The 23,977-nt window shown below is 50.5% G+C and overlaps 2 protein-coding genes across 5 annotated transcripts; one reads left to right on the top strand and one right to left on the bottom strand.

Moving 5' to 3' along the window:
• Positions 1 to 185: 185 nt before the first annotated feature.
• On the bottom strand, positions 186 to 6,446 carry PRRG2 (proline rich and Gla domain 2). Of its 4 annotated transcripts, XM_045531148.1 has the most exons (9): positions 6,344 to 6,408; positions 5,889 to 6,053; positions 5,540 to 5,605; positions 4,744 to 4,841; positions 4,395 to 4,570; positions 4,166 to 4,205; positions 2,157 to 2,295; positions 1,123 to 1,269; positions 186 to 806 (listed from the first exon to the last, which is right to left on the bottom strand). In XM_045531148.1, exons 4-9 carry the CDS (start codon positions 4,826 to 4,828, stop codon positions 788 to 790), a joined length of 606 nt encoding a protein of 201 aa, XP_045387104.1. In that variant the 5' UTR covers positions 4,829 to 4,841; positions 5,540 to 5,605; positions 5,889 to 6,053; positions 6,344 to 6,408; the 3' UTR covers positions 186 to 787. The 4 variants fall into 4 exon arrangements, with proteins under 4 accessions (XP_045387104.1, XP_045387107.1, XP_045387105.1 ...); XM_045531151.1 differs by lacking the exon at positions 5,889 to 6,053 and having other exon boundaries at positions 4,744 to 4,881; positions 6,344 to 6,446; XM_045531149.1 differs by lacking the exon at positions 5,889 to 6,053 and having other exon boundaries at positions 6,344 to 6,424.
• On the top strand, positions 6,399 to 23,705 carry LOC123623817 (nitric oxide synthase interacting protein). Its single transcript, XM_045531147.1, has 9 exons — positions 6,399 to 6,499; positions 18,339 to 18,409; positions 18,974 to 19,079; positions 20,191 to 20,272; positions 21,727 to 21,886; positions 21,972 to 22,090; positions 22,251 to 22,438; positions 22,550 to 22,658; positions 22,907 to 23,705. The coding sequence occupies exons 2-9, from the start codon at positions 18,340 to 18,342 to the stop codon at positions 22,976 to 22,978; spliced, it is 906 nt and encodes a 301-aa protein (XP_045387103.1). The 5' UTR covers positions 6,399 to 6,499; position 18,339; the 3' UTR covers positions 22,979 to 23,705.
• Positions 23,706 to 23,977: the final 272 nt, after the last annotated feature.

Below are 23,977 nucleotides of genomic sequence, written 5' to 3' on the forward strand. Positions count from 1 at the left end.
TGGGGGAGGGGGGAGGGGAAGGGGGGCGGGCGGCGGGGTGTCTGGCTGCGCTCCGCTTCCTCCCACAATCCCGTGCAAATGAAAAAAAAAAAGAGAGAGAGAGAGGGAGAGACTGAGCGCTAGCAGGGCCTGGGGGTGTAGGGCGCAGCGTTTGCACAGAAAACCAGCTCCGATGCGCCGGGGAATGCGGTTCATTTCATTAGATTTTTATTTGTTTGCATTGTTTGAGCATTTTGGGGGTCTGCCTTCCAAAGGGCGTTTATTTAGGGTAACAGCTCAACTCCAGTTCCCCGGCATTCGAGCCTGCCTCCACCGAGCACGCTTGCAAATATGCCCCCCACTCTTCCCTGGGTTACGAAGCGCCCCTGTGCGCGAACCGGGAGTGCACAAAGACACACGTATGCACAGGAGGGGCTCATTGTGTGCGTACCCCGTGGCACTGGAATAGATGATCCGGTCATATCTGCCCACATACGCTAGACCGCACGCCCGGCCTAGGCTCCTGGGTCCGAGTTTCCACACGCGCAGGCCTACCCCAGGGGTGGGGCCGGCGGTTGCACTCAGGGTCAGGTCGCATTCATGGTCAGGAGAGCGTGGGGACACGTTGGCCGGGGACATGTCTATCCATATGCGGTGGAAACGTGTCGCAGGGTAGGCCACGGGCCAGAGGACCCCCACTCCCACCATCCCCCCCAAGTTCAGCTCCGAAGTCTAAGAGGCCTGGGGGCTTCCGGAATCCGGTGTGAATCAGGGGCGCGGCTCCGAGCTGGGGCTCGGTGGCAACTCTTCAGTGAGCCCTCCTGAGGCTGCAAGAGAAGCGGCACAGTAGGGAGTCAAAGATCCGGCTGTTTTTCCCCCCTCAACCAAGACCACTCCGACTGCCCTTGGCGTCTCAGCCAATCCCGGACCCTCTGGGCACAAGCCCCACCCTCCCGTAATGCTCCACACAGACAACGCTGGGCCACGCCCCCAGACAATTGCACAGGGCCCCGCCCCCGCACTCCAAAGCCCCGCCCCAGGTAATAAGCCCCAAATTCCAAGTCCTGGCCCTGAGCCCACGCCCCTCCTCCAACAGTGCCCTCCCCCTGAGCCCCGCCCCCGACTAGTAGCCCCGCCCCGTACCTGGTGTAGGGGGGAGGAGGTGCATCGTGCACCCCAGAGGCTGCCAGCGCCTGCTCATAGGTGGGGAGGCCTGGGGGCGGGGGTGGAGGCAGGGGCGTTGGTGGACCCGGAGGGCTCAGGGGATTCAGTGGGCTGATGAGCCCGGCCCTGGGGACAGAAAAAGTGCAGTTAGCAGGCGAAACCTACAGGATAGAGAGCCTTAAGAGAAAGAGAGAGGACCTAGGAGACAGGACTCTGAGGGTGGCACGGGGACAGATGTGGAAGGGAGATGGAACAGAGAAAAGGAGGGTCACCTTCAGCCTAACCCTTCGCACAGAAAAGTGCCTCAAAATGACAGGCAGATGCACATGGACAGGCAGACACAGAAATCAACAACCACAGAGACAGACTCTCATTCACAGACACACAAGTGACCCAGACACAGGCAGAGGAATGGAGAAAAAGCCAGCCCTGCAGAGAGGCAAGCTGACACACACAGAAACAGAACTCAGCTAATCCACACACATAGTAGCACAACACAGAGATACAGTCACAAATCTTCCAGATCCACTCCGAGGATAAACTCATCCTAACCCCCTGACCCCCGACCCACTATACTTCCAAGACTGACACTTGCACCCCCTCTCAGACCCTACCAGTGAGAAAGACACCCCTAGACAACTCTTACAGACACACACACAATGCTGCACTCTGTCACCACCGAAGCTGACATACCACAGACACCCCCAGACCATAGGCTACACAGTAACATAGGCTGATGTAGCCTCACCAGATACACTATTCAGAGTGATAATCTCGCAGAAACCCGGTACCATAAAAACAGGCAGGCAGCAAGTGTGAACAGAGCTCCTACTTCATGCCAGGTACTGAGGATTTAGACAGACGCCACAAGACACAAGCAAGCTCACACGCTCACTCTGCACATGGCTGTGTCCTCAGATCTTTCATCAGTGCCCACCTGCCCCCAATCCTTAGCCCATCCCCTCCCTCCCCTGCTCTCCATCTCCGCAGTCTCCTCCCTGAAGCCCTCTTACTCTTGGGGAGAGGGCTGCTGGCCTCGGCGGCGCCGTCGCCAATGCAGATACCAAAATGCTCCCAGCCCAGCCAGGACAATGAGCAGGATGCCAGATGTCAACCCCACTGCCAGGCCTGCTACGTCCACTCGTCCACGCCCTGCAGGGAGGGGAGGGGAGCCACTGTCTCAAGGGATGCCATCCACCCCAACATCAAAATCCCTTCCCCATAAGCAGTACAGAGCTGGCGCCACTTCCTGGCCCTGTGACCTCAGGCAATTCACCTGACTCCTTTCTCTGAGACTCCATTTCCTGCTCTGTAAAATGGGAACCGTAACCCCTGTGCCACTGGCTATGAAAACTCAATGACATCAAATGCATAAGGGGCCTGTGATAACTTCATCTGGGACTAGAAAATACAGTAGCTGTATTTACACAAGAGAGGCCCTCCCTGGACACAGGGTAGTTCAAGTCCCCATGAGTCAGGGAGCACAGCCTCCTAAGGGAGCTGTCCACTGGGTGGGCAGCTGATTTGGCATACTGAAGGTAAGTGGGGAGCACAGGCACCCGAAGGCTTCAAGAGGCCCATACACTGGACACTACCAGATGTAGCAATCATAATACAGGCCACTCAGTTAAATGTGAAGTTCAAATACACAACAAATAATTTTTTAGTATAAGTATGTCCCATGAACTATTTGGGACATGCTTATATTTAACTTTTTTTTTCACTGTGTATCTGAAATTCAAAGTTAACTGGGGGTGGAGGTAGGGGCACGTTCCTATATTTTCTCTGGCAACTCTGTATTCACTTCCAGAGGATACAGCCCCTTTTACCAACCAGGCTACTGAGGGGCAAGGCCTCAACACTGAAAGAAGTGCAGAATCCACAGGAAGCCTTCTGAATTTACCAGAAGGCTAGAAAAAATTCACTCAACAATGGCGGAATGCAGGGAGCCCCCGCAAATAACTAGGAGTCTGGAACTCATGTGGACCTTTTGCAAAGGTGCAGCCCCATTTAGCAGTCCAAGGCCAAGGGGGCATGGGGAGGCCTTGCTAGCTATTACTGCTGGGGAGACTTCCTTTGGCACTGCGTAGGGGGGCTTTCCTCAAACAGTAAACCCCAAGCTTTTTAGCCTCCTTAGCAAAAAGCTGCACTGAGGAGGTGGGTCCTCTGGATTCAGGCTTGTTTCAGGTGGATTCAAGGAGCCACTACGCCTGGCATGGCCTGTAGGGAAGAAGTTACCTCCCCTAGCAACCAGGCTCCAATGTGAGGACTCCAGCCCAGACCTAGGGCCTGTTGCTAAGGTGCATTTGCCCCTAGCAACCAGGCCACAAGCGGGTGGGGTATCTGGTGCCCAGAGGGTGGTCCTGCAGTGGGCAGAAGGCCTTGGGTCCTAGAGCCTGGCTAGATGTGGTTGCTAGGGAGAAGGCCTCCTTAGCAACCAGCAGCTAGGATGGCGCTATGGGGGAGGGCAAACCAGCCAGGTACTGCTTCAAGCTTCCTTGGTCTGGCCTGGCAGGGCCCCGTTGCTAAGGAGCAGGCCCCCTTAGCAACAAGGCTGCCACCAAGATGGGGCCTCAGAATCCGGCAGAAGGGTTGGGGGTGGGCAAACTGGGCAGGTGAGGATGGTCAGGTTCCCTGGCCCCATTGCTAGGGAGCAGTGCCCTAGTAACCAAGCTGCCAAAGGGGCTGGGGCTCTGGACTCCAAAGAAGGGCTCAGGTGGGTCCACCCCTCTGAGCCTAAGGCCTGACAGGACCCGTGGCTGGAACTCTTCCCTCCACTGGCATTTCCCCTTCCTGGGGACATGGGACCTCCACCCAATAGTCCAGTAGATGTGGTGGGTTCCTCAGGTGGGGCTCTGGTCTCAAGGCGGGGGACTCCTTTAACAACCATCTTCAGGGAGCAGGGAATTGGGGGGACAGATGATTCTTGTGCCTAATTTGGAGTAGGGGATGTTGGTTTGGCCTCCATGGGAAGGGGCTGCCTTAACTGCACAAAACAAGAGGGTGTCAGTCCCCCGCTCACCTCCTTTGCCATTGTAGATGTAGTTCTCCCAGAAGCGCTCCTTGGAGGGAGGAAGGAGGGGAGGAGAAGGGGGAGGGCAGCAGTTCAGCTGAGACATTCACCCCCCTCCCCTGCCAGTCCACCCTGATCTCTGGAATGCCAGGGAGGAGGGAGTTGAGGCCAGGACACTCCCTCCCCTGGGGCCTGGAGGAGACAGAGGGCCCCAACTCCAGGGTCCCGAGGCCCTCACTGTCAGAGTGTTGTCCTCAAAGTACTCCCTCGCCTCTTCCCAGGAACACCTCTCCTCACGACACTCCCGTTCCAGGTTCCCTGGTGTGAGCAGCTCCAGGTCCCAGTGATTGGCTCTTGGAATCCGGGTACGGCTACCCAGGAAGCTCTGGGCCTCTGGGGAGCCTAGGAAGACTTCTGGACCCAAAGACATGAGGGACAGAAAAACAGAGAGTCCCTAAGGCTGGGGACATAAGGGGATGGGGAAGTATGGGGTCCTGGGGGAGGAGGGGACTAGAGGCAAGGGTTCCTGAGTCAGAGGAAGGCAGAGGTCAGGCATCTGGACACTGGTGCCTCCCCCGAACACCCACCTTGGTCTTGCTCCCCACTGGGTGAAGTATCCAGACAGGTGGTCAATCCCATGTACAGCAGCAGCAGAGAGGGCTGGCCCCTCATATTTTGTGGACACCTGGAACCAGGTGTGGTATAGACAACAGGTGCCTCAGCTCCTGGGGAATGAGGCAAGGTCTCCCTGCCTGGACTCTCTGGTCCACCAGTGACAATAATAGCAGACACTTAGCTGTATTCTGGCCCAGACACTGTTTATCTTTCCCTATATCAACTCATTTAGTTTTCATAGCAGTCCCATTATTATCCCCATTAATTAATTTTTTACTTTGGATCATTTATACCAAATTATTATACCCATTTTATAGATGAGGAAACAGGAACAGACAGGTAAAATAACTTGCCCAAGATCACAGTTTGCAGTGTCAGAGCCAGGAGAAAAGGCAGTGCACCCCCAGAGACAAGAGCCAGAAGCAGGGAGCTTATCTCTTTCACCACTGTGTCTGCAGCACCCATCGCAATTTTTGGCACATAGTAGGTGCTCATAAACATGTCCATTGGTGATCTGGATTCCTTCCTCCCTGGCAATTTCCACTTATGACTCTCTCTGTACCCATTGCCACATCCACCCACAGACAACAAACATTACAGGAGAGACAGGGGCAGGGGACTGTATATATTCTTGGGTCCAGGGGCAAGAGGGGGCAGGAGCCTGGACTCCTGGGCCTAGGGACCCCAAAATTCTGGGTCTCTGAGAGGCGGGAAGCCAGGATGCCTGGGTCCCTAAGCCAGGCTCTGCCTAAAGGGACATTCACTTACCTGCCCAGACCTGTGAGCACTGCCGCCCCCTCCTCGATAGGGCCCTCCTTGGCCAGCTGCAGCCAGCTGTGAAGGGGGGGACAGGGAAGAGGGGAGAGGAGAAGGAGGAGGGGTGTCCCCCTCTCTGTAACCAGGCCCGATCCCGGTTTCTGGTGGAGGGGCGGGGCTTGCGATTACCTACTCTGGGCGGGACTCAGGTAAGGGACAAAGTATTTAAAGGGACCTTAGGATGAAAGGCCAGCGCCCCATAGAGAAGCCATGGTCTCCGACACCTTGGGGCACTTAGGAGATTGAATTTGAGCTTCCTCTTTGTCACCCTGTCTGGTCTCTCACTCCCCTGGGAACTCACCTTGTCAAGCTAGGGAAATAAATATCTGGGTCTCCAGATATCTAGAAACTGGGAGGAACGGTATGCCTTGGTCCCTGGGATAGGTGGTCAGTGCCGTAGTAGTAAATCCCTGTTTCCTGAGGGTGATTTGAACGGCTTTGGCTTCCAATTGCTCAATTGCTCTGTCTACAAAATGGGAGCAGAGTTGTCACCTCTCAATTGTCTCTTAAGATGCAGCAAGAAAAGTGGATGATATATTTGGGAATTAGGTTTCCCAATCTCTTGAGAAAGCGGTTAGTCCTTAAACTCGGGCTTGGAGAGACTCAAAGCCTGAGAATCAAGCAGGAAATCGACCGCCCTGGAAAATGCCTAGTACATAGTAAGCGTTCCTTATATTCACACCGGTTTCAATAACCGGAACCTTCGAATTGTCACTCACGTTTCCGGAGGGAGGAAAAGAAAAAGAGAGGACTTACCAAGCCTGCCGAGGCACCTCCGCAACTAGGGGCAGCTCTACTTCCGGTATCTTCTGCCCGGCGGAAGTGGACGGAGCGGAAGGGGAAAACAGAGCTCCTTTCCGGTGTAGAGGTACAGTTGAAGAAGCGGCTAAGGAACGAGGAGCTGTTTCTGAGGTGAGTTCCAGGCAGTGGAGAGATAGTGTTGTTGGGATCGCTTTCCCGCGGGCTAGAGACCTGGGGTCCGAAGGGCGACCCGGGCAAGATGTCGGATTCCTAACTCCCTGTCAATCATTATTCGAGCTCTCCGGGCGCCCGAAGTTTGAAGCCAAACTACATCTCCCAGCATCCCCTGGAGATAACCGAAGTCCATCGGGAAGTTCTCATGAGAGTTGTACTTCCGCTGTACAGGTCGGTGGGCTGGTGGTCCCAAGGGAGGGAGGGGACTGGGACTTGGTCGTGAGGGGCGGTCTAAGAAGTGGGAGTTGCGGAGAGAACTCCTTTCCTGGCCTCAGTTTCCCAGACTGTGATAGGAGGCCGGTTGGTGCTGGATTATGCAGTCGCCCGCCAATGCCTTCTGTTTACCTTTTTGACAGCCCCGTCCTTCTCGGAATGATGTAGGGCTTAACGTTTTCCTTTGTGGAGCCTTGGAGTCAGGCAGTCCTGGATTCACATCCCGATTGTGCTGCTGATTCTCTGTGAACTTGGGCCTTGAAGGGTCCTTGAAGCAGTTTTATGTTAATGTTTTATTATGAAGGTGGTCAAACATGTCAAAGTGAGAAAAGAGTGTAAGAATACCTGTCGCCCAATTTACCAATTATTTTTGTCATACTTGCTGAAGTTTTTTAAAGCTTAAAGATATTAAAACAAATCCTATGTATCATGACATTTTCCCCCTAACGGCTTCAGGATTGTCAAAAGACAAAATTTTTAAAAAGGCCAGGCGCGGTGGCTCACACCTGTAATCCTAGCACTCTGGGAGGCCGAGGCGGGAGGATCGTTGGAGCTCAGGAGTTCGAGACCAGCCTGAGCAAGAGTGAGACCCTGTCTCTATTAAAAATAGAAAAAATTAGCCGGGCGTAAGGTACACGCCTGTAGTCCCAGCCAGCTACTTGGGAGGCTGAGGTAGGAGGATCGCTTGAACCCAGGAGTTCGGAGGTTGCTGTGAGCTAGGCTGATGCCATGGCGTTCTAGCCAGGGCAAAAGAGTGAGACTCTGTCTCAAAAATAAATAAATAAGTAAAATTTTAAAAAATAGTTTAAAGATCTTGATTGGCTTTTATTTGCAATTCGAGAAGCAGGCAACACCTAATTCTATAAAATAGAATGAGGATTCCGATGAGCTGAGCAGAGGAGTTTGTTCTTATAGACAGAGAAGGGCTGAGGAAAGCAGACACAGAAAACGAAAAGCAGGTTAGTTGTTTCAAGTGAAAGGTTAAAGTAGAGGGGACTTCCTTATCTTGTGGGCTAAAACTGGCCTCTTTGGGGGGGTTGGCTATTATTTCTCTCTCTCTCTCTCCTGATTTCTCAGAAGGTCAGATAAACAACTTAGTTTGGGCTTAGAAGCATGGAACTTGAGCATGAGTAACTCCATGTTGGTTTGTTCTGTTGGGCCTAGTGCTAGAGCTCAGTCCAAACCAATGGCCTCCTATAAATTTTATTTAACAGGATACATGTGTAAAAATCGGGAACATATTCTTAAGGGACCACAATACCATTTATCACATTTTATAAAAACAACTGTTATCCTAGACCATTAGGTGGTCCATATTCAAATCTACTGTCTCAAAAATGCTTTTATTTTTAACTATCGATGTGTTTGAATCAGGATCTAGTTAAGTGGTTGCTATTGTGTCTTTTAAATCTCTCTTAATTTAGAACTGTCCCCCCTCCATTCCACCCTTTTTTTTTTTTTTTTTGGTGTAATTGATTCGTTGAAGAAACTAGGTCAGTTGTTCTGTGGAGCATCCCACCATCTGAATTTGTCTTTTTTCTTCTTTGTGGGCTCATTTTACTTGTTCCTCCATGCCAGGGATCAGCTAACTCCATTCTGCAGTCCAAACCCATATCCTGCACGGCACCTTTTTTTGTCTTTTAATCAGCTTTAATGGGATATAATTCACATAACATATAGTTCACCCATTTAAAGTGTACAGTTGGGCCTGGCACAATGGCTCACACCAGTAACCCCAGGGATCTGGGAGGCTGAGGTGAGAGGATTGCTTGAGGCCAGGAGTTCAAGACCAGCTTGGGAAAATAGTGAGACTCTGCCATTCCAAAAAAAATACTAGTAAAATTGTACAATTCATTGGTTTTTAGTATATTCATAAAGTTGTGTAATGATCACCACTATCAATTTTATTTTTATTTATTTATTTTGAGACTGGGTCTCACTCTGTGACCCAGGCTGGAGTGCTGTGTTGTGATCATAGCTTACTGCAGCCTCCAACTTCTGGCCTCAAGTGATCCCCCTGCCTCAGCCTCCCATGGGTATGTGCCACCTTGCGAGGCTAATTTTTAAAATTTTGGTAGAGGTGGGGACTCGCTATGTTGCCCAAGGGCTGGTCTCAAACTTCTGACCTCAAGTGATCCTCCCACCTCAGCCTCTTGAGTCACTGGGATTACTGGCATGAGCCACCTCACCGGGCTAAAATGGTGGTTTTCCTATTCTCTCCTTTCTCCTGCACTTATTGTCTGAGCAGTTTGGTTTTTATCTTGAGCTATGTCCAAGAAGCAGTTGAATGGAGTGTCTTAATCAAAGTTCCATTTTGAAAAGCCCCCCTGGGCTAGTTTGTCAAGAACAGACTGAGGAAGAGACCAATTTCCCCAAGCCTCAATTCTCTCATCTGTAAAATGGAGAGAACCTGGGGAGGTGGTCATGACGACCAAATGTGTTCAGATGTGGAAAGTGCTTCCCACGGGGCTTGATTGAGCCATACGTGGTTGAAAGATATGATTACTTCTATTCTTTTTGTGCTTTGGTGGTTAATGTATTATTAATCATTAATGTAATGGCTGGGTGATTAGTTTATTGATAACACACCTCCCCGGGCCCTAGGGTTGGAGGGGGTTAACTGATCCTATCGTGACATATCTGAAACCTCCCAGGTGCCAGGCAATACTGGGACCTAGACTGGAGTCCAACCCAGGCCCCACCATCCAGAGGCTCCTAGTGTGGAGGGAAAATACAGGCGGATGGAGCTGTAGTGGATGGACATTATCAAATACAAACTAACTCATCCTGGAGAGTCAGGCTTCTCAGCAGAGGCACACCTTTATGGAGCTTGGGAGGAGGAAGAGGACAGGACTTCTAGGGGAAGACAAGGCACACAATAGCAGTCCCATCCACTCCCAGGTGGGAGTGGCGCCTGCAGCCAGGTGGCACAGTGGTTGGTCAAGGCCACGGATGCTTGGGTCAGACTTGGCTGCTAAAACGTCCTTCTGTGCTGTGCTGTTTGCACTGCCCAGTGCAACAGCCACTAGTCCCAGAAGGCTATGGAGCACTTTGATGTGTGGTCTGCGTGATTGAAGGACTGAATTTTAATGTTATTTAATTTTAATTAATCTTAATTTAAAGCGGTTGTGGAAAACTTTTTTCCCCCCTTCACACCAACTAGAAAGAAAGTTATGGGAAAACTTTTTAAGTCCGTTTGAAACAACTAGGATACAGGGATACATGAATCTACATTTGTAACTAAATTTTACAAAACCTAAATATGGGTCAAGTATCTCCAATGATAATTTAGCATCTTAATTATTGAGACGTGTTGGAAGAATAAAATATACTCTGGATTTCAGAGACTTTGTATAAAGAAAGAAACGGGTTGGCCTTTATTCTCAGATTGTGTGACCTGCCTGAGAGGACTGACAGTTGTCACCTGGTTAAGAGGCAGGCTGGAGAGCCTGGCTGCCTGAGTTTTGATTTCGGCTCTGCTACTTCCCAGCTGTGGGATTCTGCTAGCCTGTTTCTTTCCCTGTAAAGTGGGGCTGATGGTGAACAATAGCTGATGTTGGTTGCTCCCATCTTTGGCTGTTTCCTCTTGAAATGCTGGTGACAGCAGATGGCAGTAGTTCTGTTTTCTATTTTGAAATTGGCCTTGCTGAGGAGACAGTATAGCGTGGTGGGTGAAGCTCCGGCTTCCGGAGTTTTGAAATCCTGGCCCTGCCACCTGGCAGCTCTTCGACCCTTGGCCGGAGGTTCTCGTGGTTTTTGTTCTCAGGATCTTAAAAATTATTGAGAGGACTCCAAAGTGCTTTTGTTTATGTGAGTCACAGCGATCAATATTTGCCATATGAGAAATTAAAGTGGAGACATTTAAAAAATGTCATTGGTACTGGAATGCATATACCATAAAACTTACCCATTTAAAGCATACAAAGTCAGTGGATCTTAGTATATTTCCTATGTTGTATCCATTACCACTTCCAGATTGTGGAACATTTTCATGGCCACAAAAATAAACCCTGATTGCCCATTAGCAATCATTCCCCCGTCCCCCAGCCTGTGACAACCACTAATCTACTTTCTGCCTCTATGGATTTGCCTATTCTAGACATTTCATATCAATGGAATCATATGACATATGGCCTTTTGTGCCTGGTTTCTTTCATTTGGTGTAATACAAGAGACCTTTTTAAAACCCAAGAAAGAATGCACCAGCACACATTCAATTAGCTGTCAGAGGGATGACATCCTCACAAGTCACTCAGCTTCTAGAAAACACCACTGTACACTCATGAGAGAATAAAACAACAAAGGCAGATAATGTTTCAGTGTTATTCTGGAAAACATTTTATGGACTCCCTGAAAATATCTTAGGGACTTCTAGGGTCCCTGGACCTCACTTTGAGAACCACTGCACTAGGCAGATGGCTCCACCTCCAAACCTCTGGTTTCCCATCTGCAGGGTGGAGGTGGTGATGGGCTTCAGAGGGTGGTTGAGCTTGGAGCATTGATGAGGTTGGGGACTTGGAGAGCTGACACGTGGTCAGGGATTGTGCGGTGTTCCTTGTGACTATTATTTATTATCACCCCAGGAAATGAAAAAATTTTCCCTCTCTAGTTGTTCCTGTCACTCTTGGAGGGAAAATTCCTCATCCACATAGAAACCTGTGTTCTTGGCCACAAGACACTCAGCCAGCTCATCCCTGGGAAAGCAGAGGCGCCTAGTGCCAAATACCACAGAGGGTCAAGGCAGTTGACAACTAAGAATAGAGTGGGGAATGTGTCGGTGAGGAGGTCAACACGACCTTCGTTGAGTGGCAGTTGAGGGGGCTGGGGACCGGGTGGCAGGTGAGCTAGGGGAGGCAGCAGGTGCTGGACGCTTACTCAGAAGCCTGGGGTGGGGGGAGCCGGAGGAGGGGCCTGGTGGAGGGGGGCCGTGGGTCAAGTGGGGGCGTTTCATCAGGTCAGCTTCTACAAGCAGTGCTGTAGCCGCCTTGGGGCACATTTGCCAGGAATGGGCATGAGGGGACTTTCTAGGGTAGTAGAAATGTTCTGCGTCTTAGTTGGGCTGGTAGTTACCAGGGTGTACAGATTTGTCAAAATGCATCAAACTGTTAGAGTCTGTGCTTTTATTCTGTGTAAATATCCCTAAAAACAAAATTGGCTTCTAAGGGGAAGACGCCAGTAGGGGGAGAGAGAGCTCTATAGGTCACTCACAGAGGTTTGTGTTTCAAGTTTTGAATGTGAAAAGCAAGCTTTTTAAAATAACCAGAAGGGGGTGATAAAGATGAAGTTGCTTTTTAAAGTCATGGTGCCCTTGGTTGTGCTCCCGGGCCCCAACTTCTGGCCTCCTTGCAGCCTACTTGAGAACAGGAGACAGTCTTCGCTGAACACAGTTGCTCTAATATGTGTAACATGTAGCCTTTTGTTCTTTAAAATGTATCATTTTATGCACCTGTTGATTTCATTTACATACGTGGTGTTGGTTCTTGTTTTATTTCTTATGTTTTTCACCCAGCATTATGATTTTAAGATCCACCCATGATACTTAGCACCCATGATGCTAGTCTGTTGCCTCTCGATGCTGGGTGGTCTCTCATCATGGTCAGTTACCACGTTTGAGTACATTCAGTGGCCTTTGACTCCCCTCCAGTATAAATAACACCACTGTGAACATCTTCATACCTGCTCCCTTGGGGATAGCTCTGGGAATGGCTTTGGGGCATATACGTCCAAGTTCAGAATCACATACACTTTGCCAAAGTATCACCAGCCTGTGTTCCAGGACAGCTGAGCCTGTCCACACTCCCCCCAGCATTGCCCAGTGGTTCCTATGACCCCCACAACCCCACCAAGCGTTGGTCTTACCCAGCTTTCAAAGTCTCGCCTGTCAGCCTGATAGGTATAAAATAGCATCTCACTGTAGTAGTTTAAGCATCTCTTCTATGCTTGTTAGGCTTTTAAATTTCTTCTGTCTATTCATATCTTTTGCTCATTTTTCTAGTGGGGTAAGCTGGTTTGTTTCTTGTTGATTTGCTTGCATTCTGTGTATAGTCAGTTCTGCTATAGTCCTTGTTTCGAAAAGGCAAATTTATTCCAGTGTGATTGATATGTTAAGGAACAATTTGAGCATCACGTGAATTTCACATTTGCTTACGAGTGTCCATGAGAAAGACCGGGCCAATCTAGGAAACTGCACTCCATGGAAACGAGTGTGTAGGAGTACACAAAGTGCACACACACACACATACACACACGAACCCCACACATTGCCACCGCCTCAGCTCCCCTGTGTGTGTGTGTTAGCCACACCCATCCACATCTCGTATAACAACTTTCTATCAGATTTCAGATAACCCTCCTTCCACCACCTCACAGCAACACACAAGATGTCCCCCTTTTCCAGTGCCCATTTTCACAGCATACTGCAAACTTGACTTGTCAAGATCAGATACCATATTTTTTGGAGTGTGGATGTATTTCTTAACCATTTAACATGTGTAAAATTATCCTCCCCTTTTGTGTTAGTTTCCTATTTTTTCTTATTTTTTATTTTATTTGTTTATTTATTTTTTTTAGAGATAGGGTCTCAACTCACCCTATTACCCAGGCAGAGTAGCTAGGACTACAGGCAAGTGCCACCATGCCTGCTAATTTTTTTTTTTTTTAATGTAGAAACTGGGTCTTGTTATGTTGTCCAGGCTGGTCTCAAACTCCCAGCCCCTCAACCAATCCTCCCACACCTCCCAAAGTGCTGGGATTACAGGCGTGAGCCACTGCGCCCAGCCCCTGTCTTTTTCTTTAAGCATCACTAACAGGGTTTTCGAGTATTGTGCCGTGATCCTGTTTTCTCCATAAGCCCTGTGGTTTTGACTGTGAGATCTTGCATATCACCGTGATTTCTAGGAACACATGCAATATAGTACAACTGCCTATTCTAGATGTTCGTCCCTTGTTTATTGTAGACATTACAAATGTCTTCTCCCAGTCTGTCACCAACACCACATTTTCTGCAGCATGGTGCTGGAGGTGCCGCGCTGACCTGGGCACAGGTGGGTGTCAGTCACAGGAAACTGTGTGGTGAAGGTGTGAGGAATGGATTTCCCATGATGTTGGAGGCATATCAACCTGTACAGTCTGTATGGACAACTGCAAATTCTAACCAAGGCTGGGCGCTGTGGTTCACGCCTATAATGCTAGCACTCTGGGAGGCCGAGGTGGGAGGATCGCTCAAGGTCAGAAGTTCGAGACCACCCTGAGCAAGAGCAAGACCCTATCTCTACTAAAAATAGAAAGAAATTAGCCAGACAACTAAAAATATATAGAAAAAATTAGCCGGGCATGGTGGCACATGCCTGTAGTCCCAGCTACTCAGAAGGCTGAGGCAGAAGGATCACTTGAGCCCAGGAGTTTGAGGTTGCTGTGAACTAAACTGATGCCACAGCACTCTAGCCTGGGCAACAGAGTGAGACTCTGTCTCAAAAAAAAAAAAAAAAAAAAAAAATTCTAAGCAAATTTTAAATGCAAATGTCCCTAAAGCCAGTGATTCCACTTTTAAGGATTTATCCCCCAAATACCCTCATGCATGTGCAAAAGTACATTGCATACAGAGCCGTTTGTTGCAGCTCTTTCATAATGGATACGGATGTCTGTCTGCAGGTGTTAACTCCAAGGGGGTACATCCATGCGGGGGTAAGTCTTCGGCCACATCCAGACTGAGGACGTGCGTGATGGGCTGATGGGGAGTGATCGCCAGGATGGAGTGGGGGTTTCCTCCACCATTACTTTCTTTTTCTAACATGTATGTGGAAGTACAGAAAGCATAACTGTCCAGCCCAGTGGCTTTTCAGAGTGAACACACCCATGTAACTAGCACTCAGATCAAGAAACAGAACTTTCCCAGCCTCCCGGAGGCCACCTTGTACCCCCTCCCAGTCACTTCCACACACCCACCCCCCACCGCAAGGAACCTAACTTGTGATGCCATGATTACTTTTGTCAGTTTTTGAACTTCATGTAAATGGAATCACTTGGTAAGGTTTCTTTTATATCTGGCGTCTCTCATGCACATGGTGTTTGGGAGATTCAGCCATGCTGCTGGTGTGACAATAACTTGTTCTTTCTCATTGCTGGCTGTTGCCACTATGTGACGATGCTTGAGTTTCTTTATCTGTCCCACGTTGATGGGCATTTGGGTAGTTTCCAGTTTATGAGCTATTATGAACAGGGCAGCTCTAAATGCTGTGATGTGTGTCTTGTGTTAAGCAGAGGTTCACCCTTCTGTTAGGTACAAACGTGGGAGAGGAATTGCTGGCTCTTAGGATTGGCATATGCTGGACTTTAGTAGGTAGTAACAGTTGGTTTCCAAAGTGGTTAAAAGGGCCTACACCCACCCTCCAGCAGTGGACGAGGGTCCAGTAGCTCCACATGCTCACCTGCACCCATGTGTCTAATTGTAACCCTTCCAGTGGGTGTGTAGAGGGATCTCAGTGAAGTTTTAATTTGGATTTCTCTGATAACTGTATTACTTTCCTATTGCTGCTATAGCAAATTACCACAACTTAATGCTGCAATATCACACCTCATGCAGCCTCTGGAAAACTCCACTGTATACTTGTAAGAGAATGAGAATGAAAAAGGCAAATAATGCCTTAGTATTATAAGAGTTTTGACCTTGTGGATTCCTTAGAAATGTTTTAGGGGACCACAGAGGCCTAGGACCACACTTTGAGAACCACTGATCTAGAAGAATATTTTGACTCTTAGGGCCTAGGAATCATGGGAAATTTAAAAAATGAATTTCCTATCCATATGTTTGTTTTTTTTTTCTGAGTCAGGGTCTCACTCTGTCACCCTGGCTAGAGTGCAGTGGCGTGATCACACCTCACTGCTACCTCAAACTCCTGGGCTCAAGCGATCCTCTTGCCTCAGTCTCCCAAGTATCTGGGGCTAGAGGTGCATGCTAACACACCTGCCTAATTTTTTCCATTTTTGGTAGAGATGGGGTCTTGCTCTTGCTCAGGGCAGTCTCGAACTTCTGACCTCAAGTGATCCTCCTGCCTTGGCCTCCCAGAGTGCTAGGATTATAGGTGTAAGCCACTGTTCCAGCCCCTATCCATATTTTTGCTTGTGGAGAAATAAAACAGGATGATTGCTAAAATATTTTTGAGCACAAAAGACATGAGGTTAGGTTAAATGGGTGGCAGGGAGGGAACTGGAACGGAAATACAAGTTCAAAGAGAAAAACAGGACATGTAAAATTTCCTGCTGTTGAAGCAGAGCTTTTTCTTGCAGTTTTTAAATGGATGATGGTAGGTATCAAATCATTACAGTATTTAGATTCCATCAGCTACAGGTTTACATTGCTGGAACTTGTATCCTTTGCAACTGTTTAAGCTTAGGAGAATTTTTAGATGGCAACTTAGAGATGAGTGAGGCAAGTGTATAATTTTACTAAATCCTTTTAAGGTACAAAAAAGCATGCAGGTGGCTAAGCTGGCCTGCCCCCGCCCCCCCCCCCCAACTACTTACTGGCCAAGGACCCTTGGTGAAGGCTGCCCAGCCTCTATGGGCCTGAGGGTTTCTGCACTTAAAAATGGGCTCCCTCCCATTCCAGCAGCTAAAAAATAAGTAAAAATACAAAAAAGGGGGGGACTCCCTACCTCACACCATACACAAAAATGACCTCTAAATATAAAATCTGAATTATAAAACTCCTAGAAGAAAACCTAGGAGTAAATCTGCATAATTTTGGGTTAAGGATATTTTCTTAGATATACCACCAAAAGCATAATCAATGAAAGAAAACATTAGGTAAATTGGACTTTGTTGAGTTAAAAACTTGTGCATGTCAAGGGACACCATCAAGAAACTAAAAAGAAGCTGGGCTCAGTGGCTCACACCTGTAATCCTAGCACTTTGGGAGGCTGGGGCCAGGAGTTCAAGACCAGTCTAGGCAACATGGGGAGATGCTGTTCTCTACAAAAAATAGAAAAATCAGCTGGGTGTGGTGGAACACCCTGTAATCCCATCATTAGTCATTAGGGAAATGCATATCAAAACCACAATGAGATACCAGTTTGAATTAATTAGGATGGTCAGAATACAGAAGACAGTCACAAGCATTGTTGAGGATGTGGAGAAATTGGAACCCTCAAGCATTGCTGGTGGGAATATAAAATGGTTAGAAAATGCTGTGGAAAACAGTTTGGCAGTTTCTCAATTTGACCCAGCAGTTCCACTTTTATGTATATACCCCCAAGAATTGAAAACAAGTGTTCAGACAAAAACTTATATATAAATGTTCCTGGCAGCACTATTCACATTAGCCAAAACGTCGAAACAACCCAAATACAACTGAAGAGTGGATGAATAAAGTGTGACATATCTATACAATGAAATGTTATCCAGACATAAGGAGTGAAGTACTCATGCATGTGACAAAGTGGGTTAACCTTGAAAGCATACTAAGTGAAATAAGCCAGATGTAAAAGGACAAAGATTACAGGATTCAATGTATACGTCCAGAAGAGGCAGGTCTGTAGAGACAGAAAGTAGATTAGTGGTTGCCCTGGGGTGGGGATGTGGAGAGAGAGAGACTGGGGAAGCGACTGCTGATGAGTCCTGGGTTTCTTTTGGGGGCAATGAAAATGTTCTGGAATTAGATAGGGGTGATGGTTGCACAACTCTAAATATACTAAAACCACTGCATTGTATACTTTAAGTGGATGAATTTTATGATATGTGAATTATATCTCACTAAAGCCACTTTAAAAGGGGAGGTTGGGGTGATGATCAAAGTATCAAAGGTATCAGAGTAGGATGGCAGAATATTGCCAGTTGTTGGACCCAGGGGATGGGTACATGGAGGTTCCTTACACTATTCTGTTTATTTTGTATATGTTTCAAAATTTCCAGAATAAAAAGTGTTTTGTTTTTGTTTTTTTAAATGAACTCCAGTCCAGGGGCTGGGATCTTCCCTTCCTCCACTACCTGAGTTGGAGTGGGCGCTGCAGTTCTTCCCCTAGGAATAGAGTTGTGCTCTGACCTGCCCTCTGATTGGCCCTTCCAAGACCCAATCAGTGCCAATAACTAGATCCAATCACTGATTGGGTCAAGCTGGGCCTATCACTGAGCTGGCCCACCCCTTGGCCTCAATCCAGGCCTGCAAAAATGGGAGCGTTAGGGAAGGTGGGTTCGTCAACAGTGGTGGCCCCCTTACCTACACCCCAACGCTGTCAGTCACATCCGCCTTGATGTCCTTTTTCTGCCTTATTAAATGGCATAGTCGCCACCCCAGCTAGTCAGAGTTAGAAGTAGGGTTCGAACCCTGGTCTCCTGCCCACTTAGCTCCAAACCAATAATTATTGTGTTCTTAAAGGTTGCGTTTTAGTATATAAATGAGTTCAGGTAAGTCTTGAAAGGGGACGTTCTGGAGGGGACATGGTGCATGCCCTCACCCCTGCCTCAGCTTTCCCATTGAGGGGGTGCAGATTAGCTCTGAGGGCCATAAAGGTCTTCCCTGGGCCAGCTACCTCTGGTCACTCCAGCCCTGCAACTGCCCCTCCCCCAGGATGACGCGGCATGGCAAGAACTGCACTGCGGGAGCCGTCTACACCTACCATGAGAAGAAGAAGGACACAGGTACAGGGCTCCAATGTGTCTCGAACTCACCATCTCACTTTGCGCCTCTGGTTTTGCTTTCTGTGTGTTCCTGTCCCCCGCCCCGCCAGCCCACACACACACTCATGGTCATGCCTATATGGTTAACAGCCCACATGCTCCAGCGCCACCATGTGTAGGGCACTGCGTCCTGTGCCTTCCGCACATTAACTCATTTACTCCTCCCAACAAGGCATCAGGGAGGGTTGATGCTGCCATGTTCCAGAAGAAACTGAGACTCAGAGAGGTATAGGCCGTTGAGGTTGGTCACAGCCAAAGAGTCGAGGGGAGTCAGCCGTCAGCCCCTCCTCAAAGCTGCCACTCAGTGACAGGGCCTGTCTGTCACTCTCTGGGGATTAACAGTCCTTGCAGATTATGAAGCTCCTGTCCCCAACATGCAGACACACAGCTCTTGACTGCCTGTTTCTCTCTGAGTCCGCCCACCCCCACCCCTGAGTTCTCTCTGTGCCTCTCTCTCAGGCTTTGGAGAGGGATGTATCTCCTGCCCCTTCACCCCTCCATCACTCTGCCCTTCTCTGTCCTCAGCGGCCTCAGGCTACGGGACCCAGAACATCCGACTGAGCCGGGATGCCGTGAAGGACTTTGACTGCTGTTGCCTGTCGCTGCAGCCCTGCCACGATCCTGTTGTCACGTGAGCTGAGAACACGGCTGGGAGGGACAGGACAGGAAGGGCAAGTGCACCACACAGAGAGGGGCTGCGTTCATGGATCTGGCAACCTGCACGTCCAGGGTGCCCTGGGCAGGTGATTTAACCTCTCAGAGCCTCGGTGTTCTCATCTGAGACGTGGGCATGATCCTAGCATCTGTTTCACAGTGGGTGGAAAAGAATGTATTTGTAATAGGGTATAGGGCTCTTGGAACGTTGCCTGGACCCTACTAGCAGCTTATGTTGTGGAATACTTACATTACCTGCCTCTGATGGCAGGGTAAAAGCTCAAGTGCTTAGTCCAATGACTAAACATGCCCTCAACTAATGGTATGTTTTATAGAGATAGTAAAGAGAGTAGACTGTTGTTCAGGGTCCCCAAGGCCACCTTCAGGTTCATTATTTCCTAGAAGAACTTATAGAACTCACCAAGGCCGTTATAGTTAAAATCAGCAAAGGAGAAATGTGCATGGGGTAGAGTCTAGTAGAGACCAAGTATGAACTTCCAGCTGTCCTGTCTCAGTAGAGTCATGTGCACAGTGTTCAGTTCTCCTAGCAACAATGCATGATAGCACATACAGAGCATTAGCAACCAGGAGCCTTGGTGCCCAGGGTTTTTACTGGGAGTTGGTCACGTAGACATGGCTGACTGCCCAGGTGGCTGACCTTAGTCTCCAGCCCCTCCAGAGGTCAGCTGTTACCATATGTAGCCCCAGACCCCAGGTAAACAAAGATACTGTTATCAGACAGGACATTCCAGGGCCTTAGAGATTTTAATCTCCCAGGAGCCAGTCAAGGGCTAGTCCTTTCTTTGGAATGTACAGGGTTTGGACAACCCAGGCCTGCTGAGTTAACCCCTTACTGTACAAGACCTTCCCTACACAACACAGCATTCTTCACAGCCACAAGAATGAAAACAGTGTGGTCCCGGCTCAAGAATTCACCTCAGAGAGCTGAGCATTGAGTAAGATGCTGCCTGTGAGATCATCAGTGGGCACCCAGGGCAGGGAGTCGATGCGTCGCATGTGATGATGAAGCCCCAGCTGTGTGGCCTGGGCCGGGTCTGTGTCTTTCTCATTCCGCCCTCTCTCTGCAGCCCAGATGGCTACCTGTACGAGCGCGAGGCCATCCTCGAGTATATTCTGCATCAGAAGAAGGAGATCGCCCGGCAGTTGAAGGTGAAGGGATGGGAGGAAGGGGTGCAAGTGGGCAGGAGGTTTGGGTTCTGAGCTCACAGGCAGAGCCACTCTGGGCTCCCCCATCCGGCCTTTGCTGGTGCTGCCCTCCCACTTTTCCTGGCTACGTCCTTCTCGCTCTCCAGGTTTCATCCCAGGCGCTGCCTCCTCTGACCTCGTGTTGGTCCAGGGCTCCCAGGGTCTGACCTGGTCACCTCTTCTCTCCACACTTGTCACAGGTTCCCCCACTAGACTGCAGGCCCCAGGGCTGGGAGCGGGCCTTGCCCTCCCTGTGGCCTAGATCCTTGGTAAAGACTTGCTGAATGAATGGACATCACCTCACCTCTCTGGGCCTCAGTTTCATCATCTATAAAATGGGCTGACAGGGACAAATTATAGGATGCCGCGGGGCACCTACGAGATGTGTGCAGAATTCTCAAGGCGTTTATTCAGAGCCAGGCCTGGCCTTCCGTGGGTCAACCCATTTGGTGCGTAGCAAGGACATTGTTCATGTCCACGTTCAAGGCACAGTGAGCCTGTCCCCTTCCCTTCCCTCCCTGGCTTGCTGGAGCTGAGGAAACACTGAGGGTCACATGCTTGTCGTATTTTTTATCTGGAATGAGTGGCTCCCCATGTGCCCATGTCCTCTGCACAGCCAGGTGGCTGGCCAGTCTCTCCCTCTTCACTGTGGCCATGTTGGAGGCCCTTCGGAGCATCAGTCACCATCATCGTTAGCTCCTCACTCAGCTGGGTGGCCTGGGACAGTCTCGAGCTGCAGCGCTGCCCGGCACCTGCAGTGTGCCAGGCAGGGCCGAGCATGACACACCTTCACCTCCTCGCCCTCACCACCTGCCAGGCACAGCACGTGGCTCCGTGAACATTGGCTGTGCCTTATTCCCTGGGTCTCAAGCCTGCGTCCCTTGTGCCAGGACACAGTCTGGTACCTGCACTACATAATAAACATAGTATGGCCAGCAGGTGACATTCAGTGAATGCTTAACTATATGCCAGGCAAGGTTCTAAGTGCTTTTAAAACTCATCTTGTGTAACCCTTCCAGGGAGCCACCACAGTAGGGTCATCATTGTCAGTCCACTTTACAGATGAGGGAACTGAGGCTGGGAGAGGTCTCAGTGCTCACTGCAGGCCACAGAGATGACAGAGATGGGGTTTGGGCCCTGGCGCTCTGGCTCCAGCTAAACTGTTGACCACTCTGCTGCCAAGGAACACAAAAGACACTGAGTCCCGAAGTGGCCAACGGAAATGGCCTAAGTGTTGTGTAGTAAGGAAGGGACAAGCCACAGAATGCTGTGAAACCAATGAAAGGCCCTGGCCAGGCAGTCCCCAGCCTCTGCCAAACAGGGCTCTGTCAGCAGGTGCCTTGTGTGGGCCTCAGTTTACCCCCCAGCCCCCAGGGTGGAGAGGCAGGGCCCCAGACTTAGCTCATTCCCTGCCACAGGCCTACGAGAAGCAGCGCGGCGCCCGGCGCGAGGAACACAAAGAGCTGCAGCGGGCAGCGGCGCAGGACCACGTGCGCGGCTTCTTGGAGAAGGAGGGGACCATTGTGAGCCGGCCCCTCAACCCCTTCATGGCCAAGGCCGCCTCCGGGACCGGCCCAGGTGACAGGGAGTGGACTCTCCGCGCATGGGGCACTGGGTGCTGTCCAGGGTGCGGCATCTGAGCCCCTTTCTTTCTCCCCCACAGATGATGTCCAGCCGGGGCCCAGCGTGGGTCCCCCAAGTAAGGACAAGGACAAAGTGCTGCCCAGCTTCTGGATCCCCTCACTGACTCCTGAGGCCAAGGCCACCAAGCTGGAGAAGCCGGTGAGCCCTGAAGGCAGCACTGCGCCCATTTTGCCAGGCGGGGCCAGGGTACCCCAGTGCCCCTTGGGTCCCCTGCCCTCCCTCCCAGGGTCCCCTCTTCCCTCCTCGCTCCACCTGGCACCAGCCCGGCCTGCTGACTCTGCCTCTCCTCTCTGAGCAGTCTCGCACTGTGACCTGCCCCATGTCCGGGAAGCCACTGCGCATGTCAGACCTGACACCCGTGCGCTTCACGCCTCTCGATGGCTCCGTGGACCGCGTGGGGCTCATCACGCGCAGCGAGCGCTACGTGTGCGCCGTGACCCGCGACAGCTTGAGCAACGCCACGCCGTGTGCTGTGTTGCGGCCCTCGTGAGTCACCTGTAGAGGGGAGGGAAAGGACAATCCCCGGGCCTGCGCGGTGGGGTGGGCTTGGAGGGGAGTGGCCCTCCCCCCATCCCCTGATTAGAGTCCTCATGGCAGTGGGGCGGTGGTCACCCTCGAGTGCGTGGAGAAGCTGATTCGGAAGGACATGGTGGACCCAGTGACTGGTGACAAGCTCACAGATCGTGATATCATCGTGCTGCAGCGGGTGAGCCGCCCACCGCTCCTCCCCCACCTTCAAGACCCCACCCCTTACCCCATACTCCCCTCCCCCTCCCTAAGCCCCACCTCCACCCTATCCCCACCCCCACCCCTCGCTGCACCACCTCTCCAACTCCTGCTCCTTCTTAGCCAGCATCCACCTTGACCCGCATAGGACGCTGCCCCCACCCCCACCCCGCTGCCACCTGGCGCCCCAGCCCGCCTCCACCTCGCCCTTCTTCCCACCTCCTCCAGGGCGGCACCGGCTTCGCGGGCTCTGGAGTGAAGCTGCAGGCCGAGAAGTCGCGGCCAGTCATGCAGGCCTGAGTGTGCGCAGGAGACCAAATAAACCGGCTTGGGTGCGCGTGGACGTGACGCCTTCATTCGCAGCGCGCAGTCACACGAGCAGTGCCCCGATGCCGTGCAGGCTGGAGTTTGCAAAAGTGGGCGGAGAATACTGAATGTGGCTTCACGTTAAGAGCAAAATCTGCATTGCAGGATTGCAGGTGAATGGGTAGCATTAAAATTGGTTCAAAGTGGTCGGAAGTCCAAGTCTGAGCCGTGACCATGTGAGGGCGCCACGTTAATAGGCTAAATATTAATAGAAATCCCCTCGAGCCGTGTGTTAGTATTCCCAGAGTTATGCCAAGTTGGTAGCATGTGAGATGTTCGGGAACGTGTCTTCCCGGGTAAAGTGTGACGAGACTCACAAAGGAAGTAAAGTTCTGTGAGAGCCCAGGTCCCCCGCACCTGGCCGCCGCAGGGTGGAAGGAAGAGGAAACCACAGTGTAAAGGCCCGGAGGCGGCAGGGTGCTTTGCAGACGTCAGGAGCAGAGGGAGTGAGGGCCCTGGTGGCGACGGGCAGAGCGGGAAGCCCAGATCTGGGCCTGGGGAGGGCCAGCCCTGACCTCGAACTCTGGGACGGCCCTTAAAGTGGTGTTAATAACCATTTACTCACAAACGCAGTCCCTGGGCAGTGTGTAAAACTATGTGTAGAACACGCAGTCAGGCAAAGATGTAAAAAATAAAGACCTAACGTTGGTGCCTCGCTGAACGGTGATACTTAGGTCCTGTCCTTTCTGGTCCTTCCCGGAGCACACGGTGTGGGGAGGGGGGCGGTGTTCAGCCACAGGGAGGTTGCAGTGTTGCACGTACCGTTCAGTGAATGGTGCCTTTCCATTTTCGTATGTGTTCTCATCTAATGCCCAGGTAAGGTTCACAGGCCCAAGATGCAATCAGTGGACCATGAAGTGTCCCTGACCTTTGGGCAAGCCGTGGCCAGTGTGGGACCAGTGTGTACATCTGGCTGCAGGGAAAGATTTTAGC

This window comes from Lemur catta, chromosome 19 (genome assembly GCF_020740605.2).
Source record: "Lemur catta isolate mLemCat1 chromosome 19, mLemCat1.pri, whole genome shotgun sequence".
Taxonomy (NCBI): Eukaryota; Metazoa; Chordata; class Mammalia; order Primates; family Lemuridae; genus Lemur; species Lemur catta.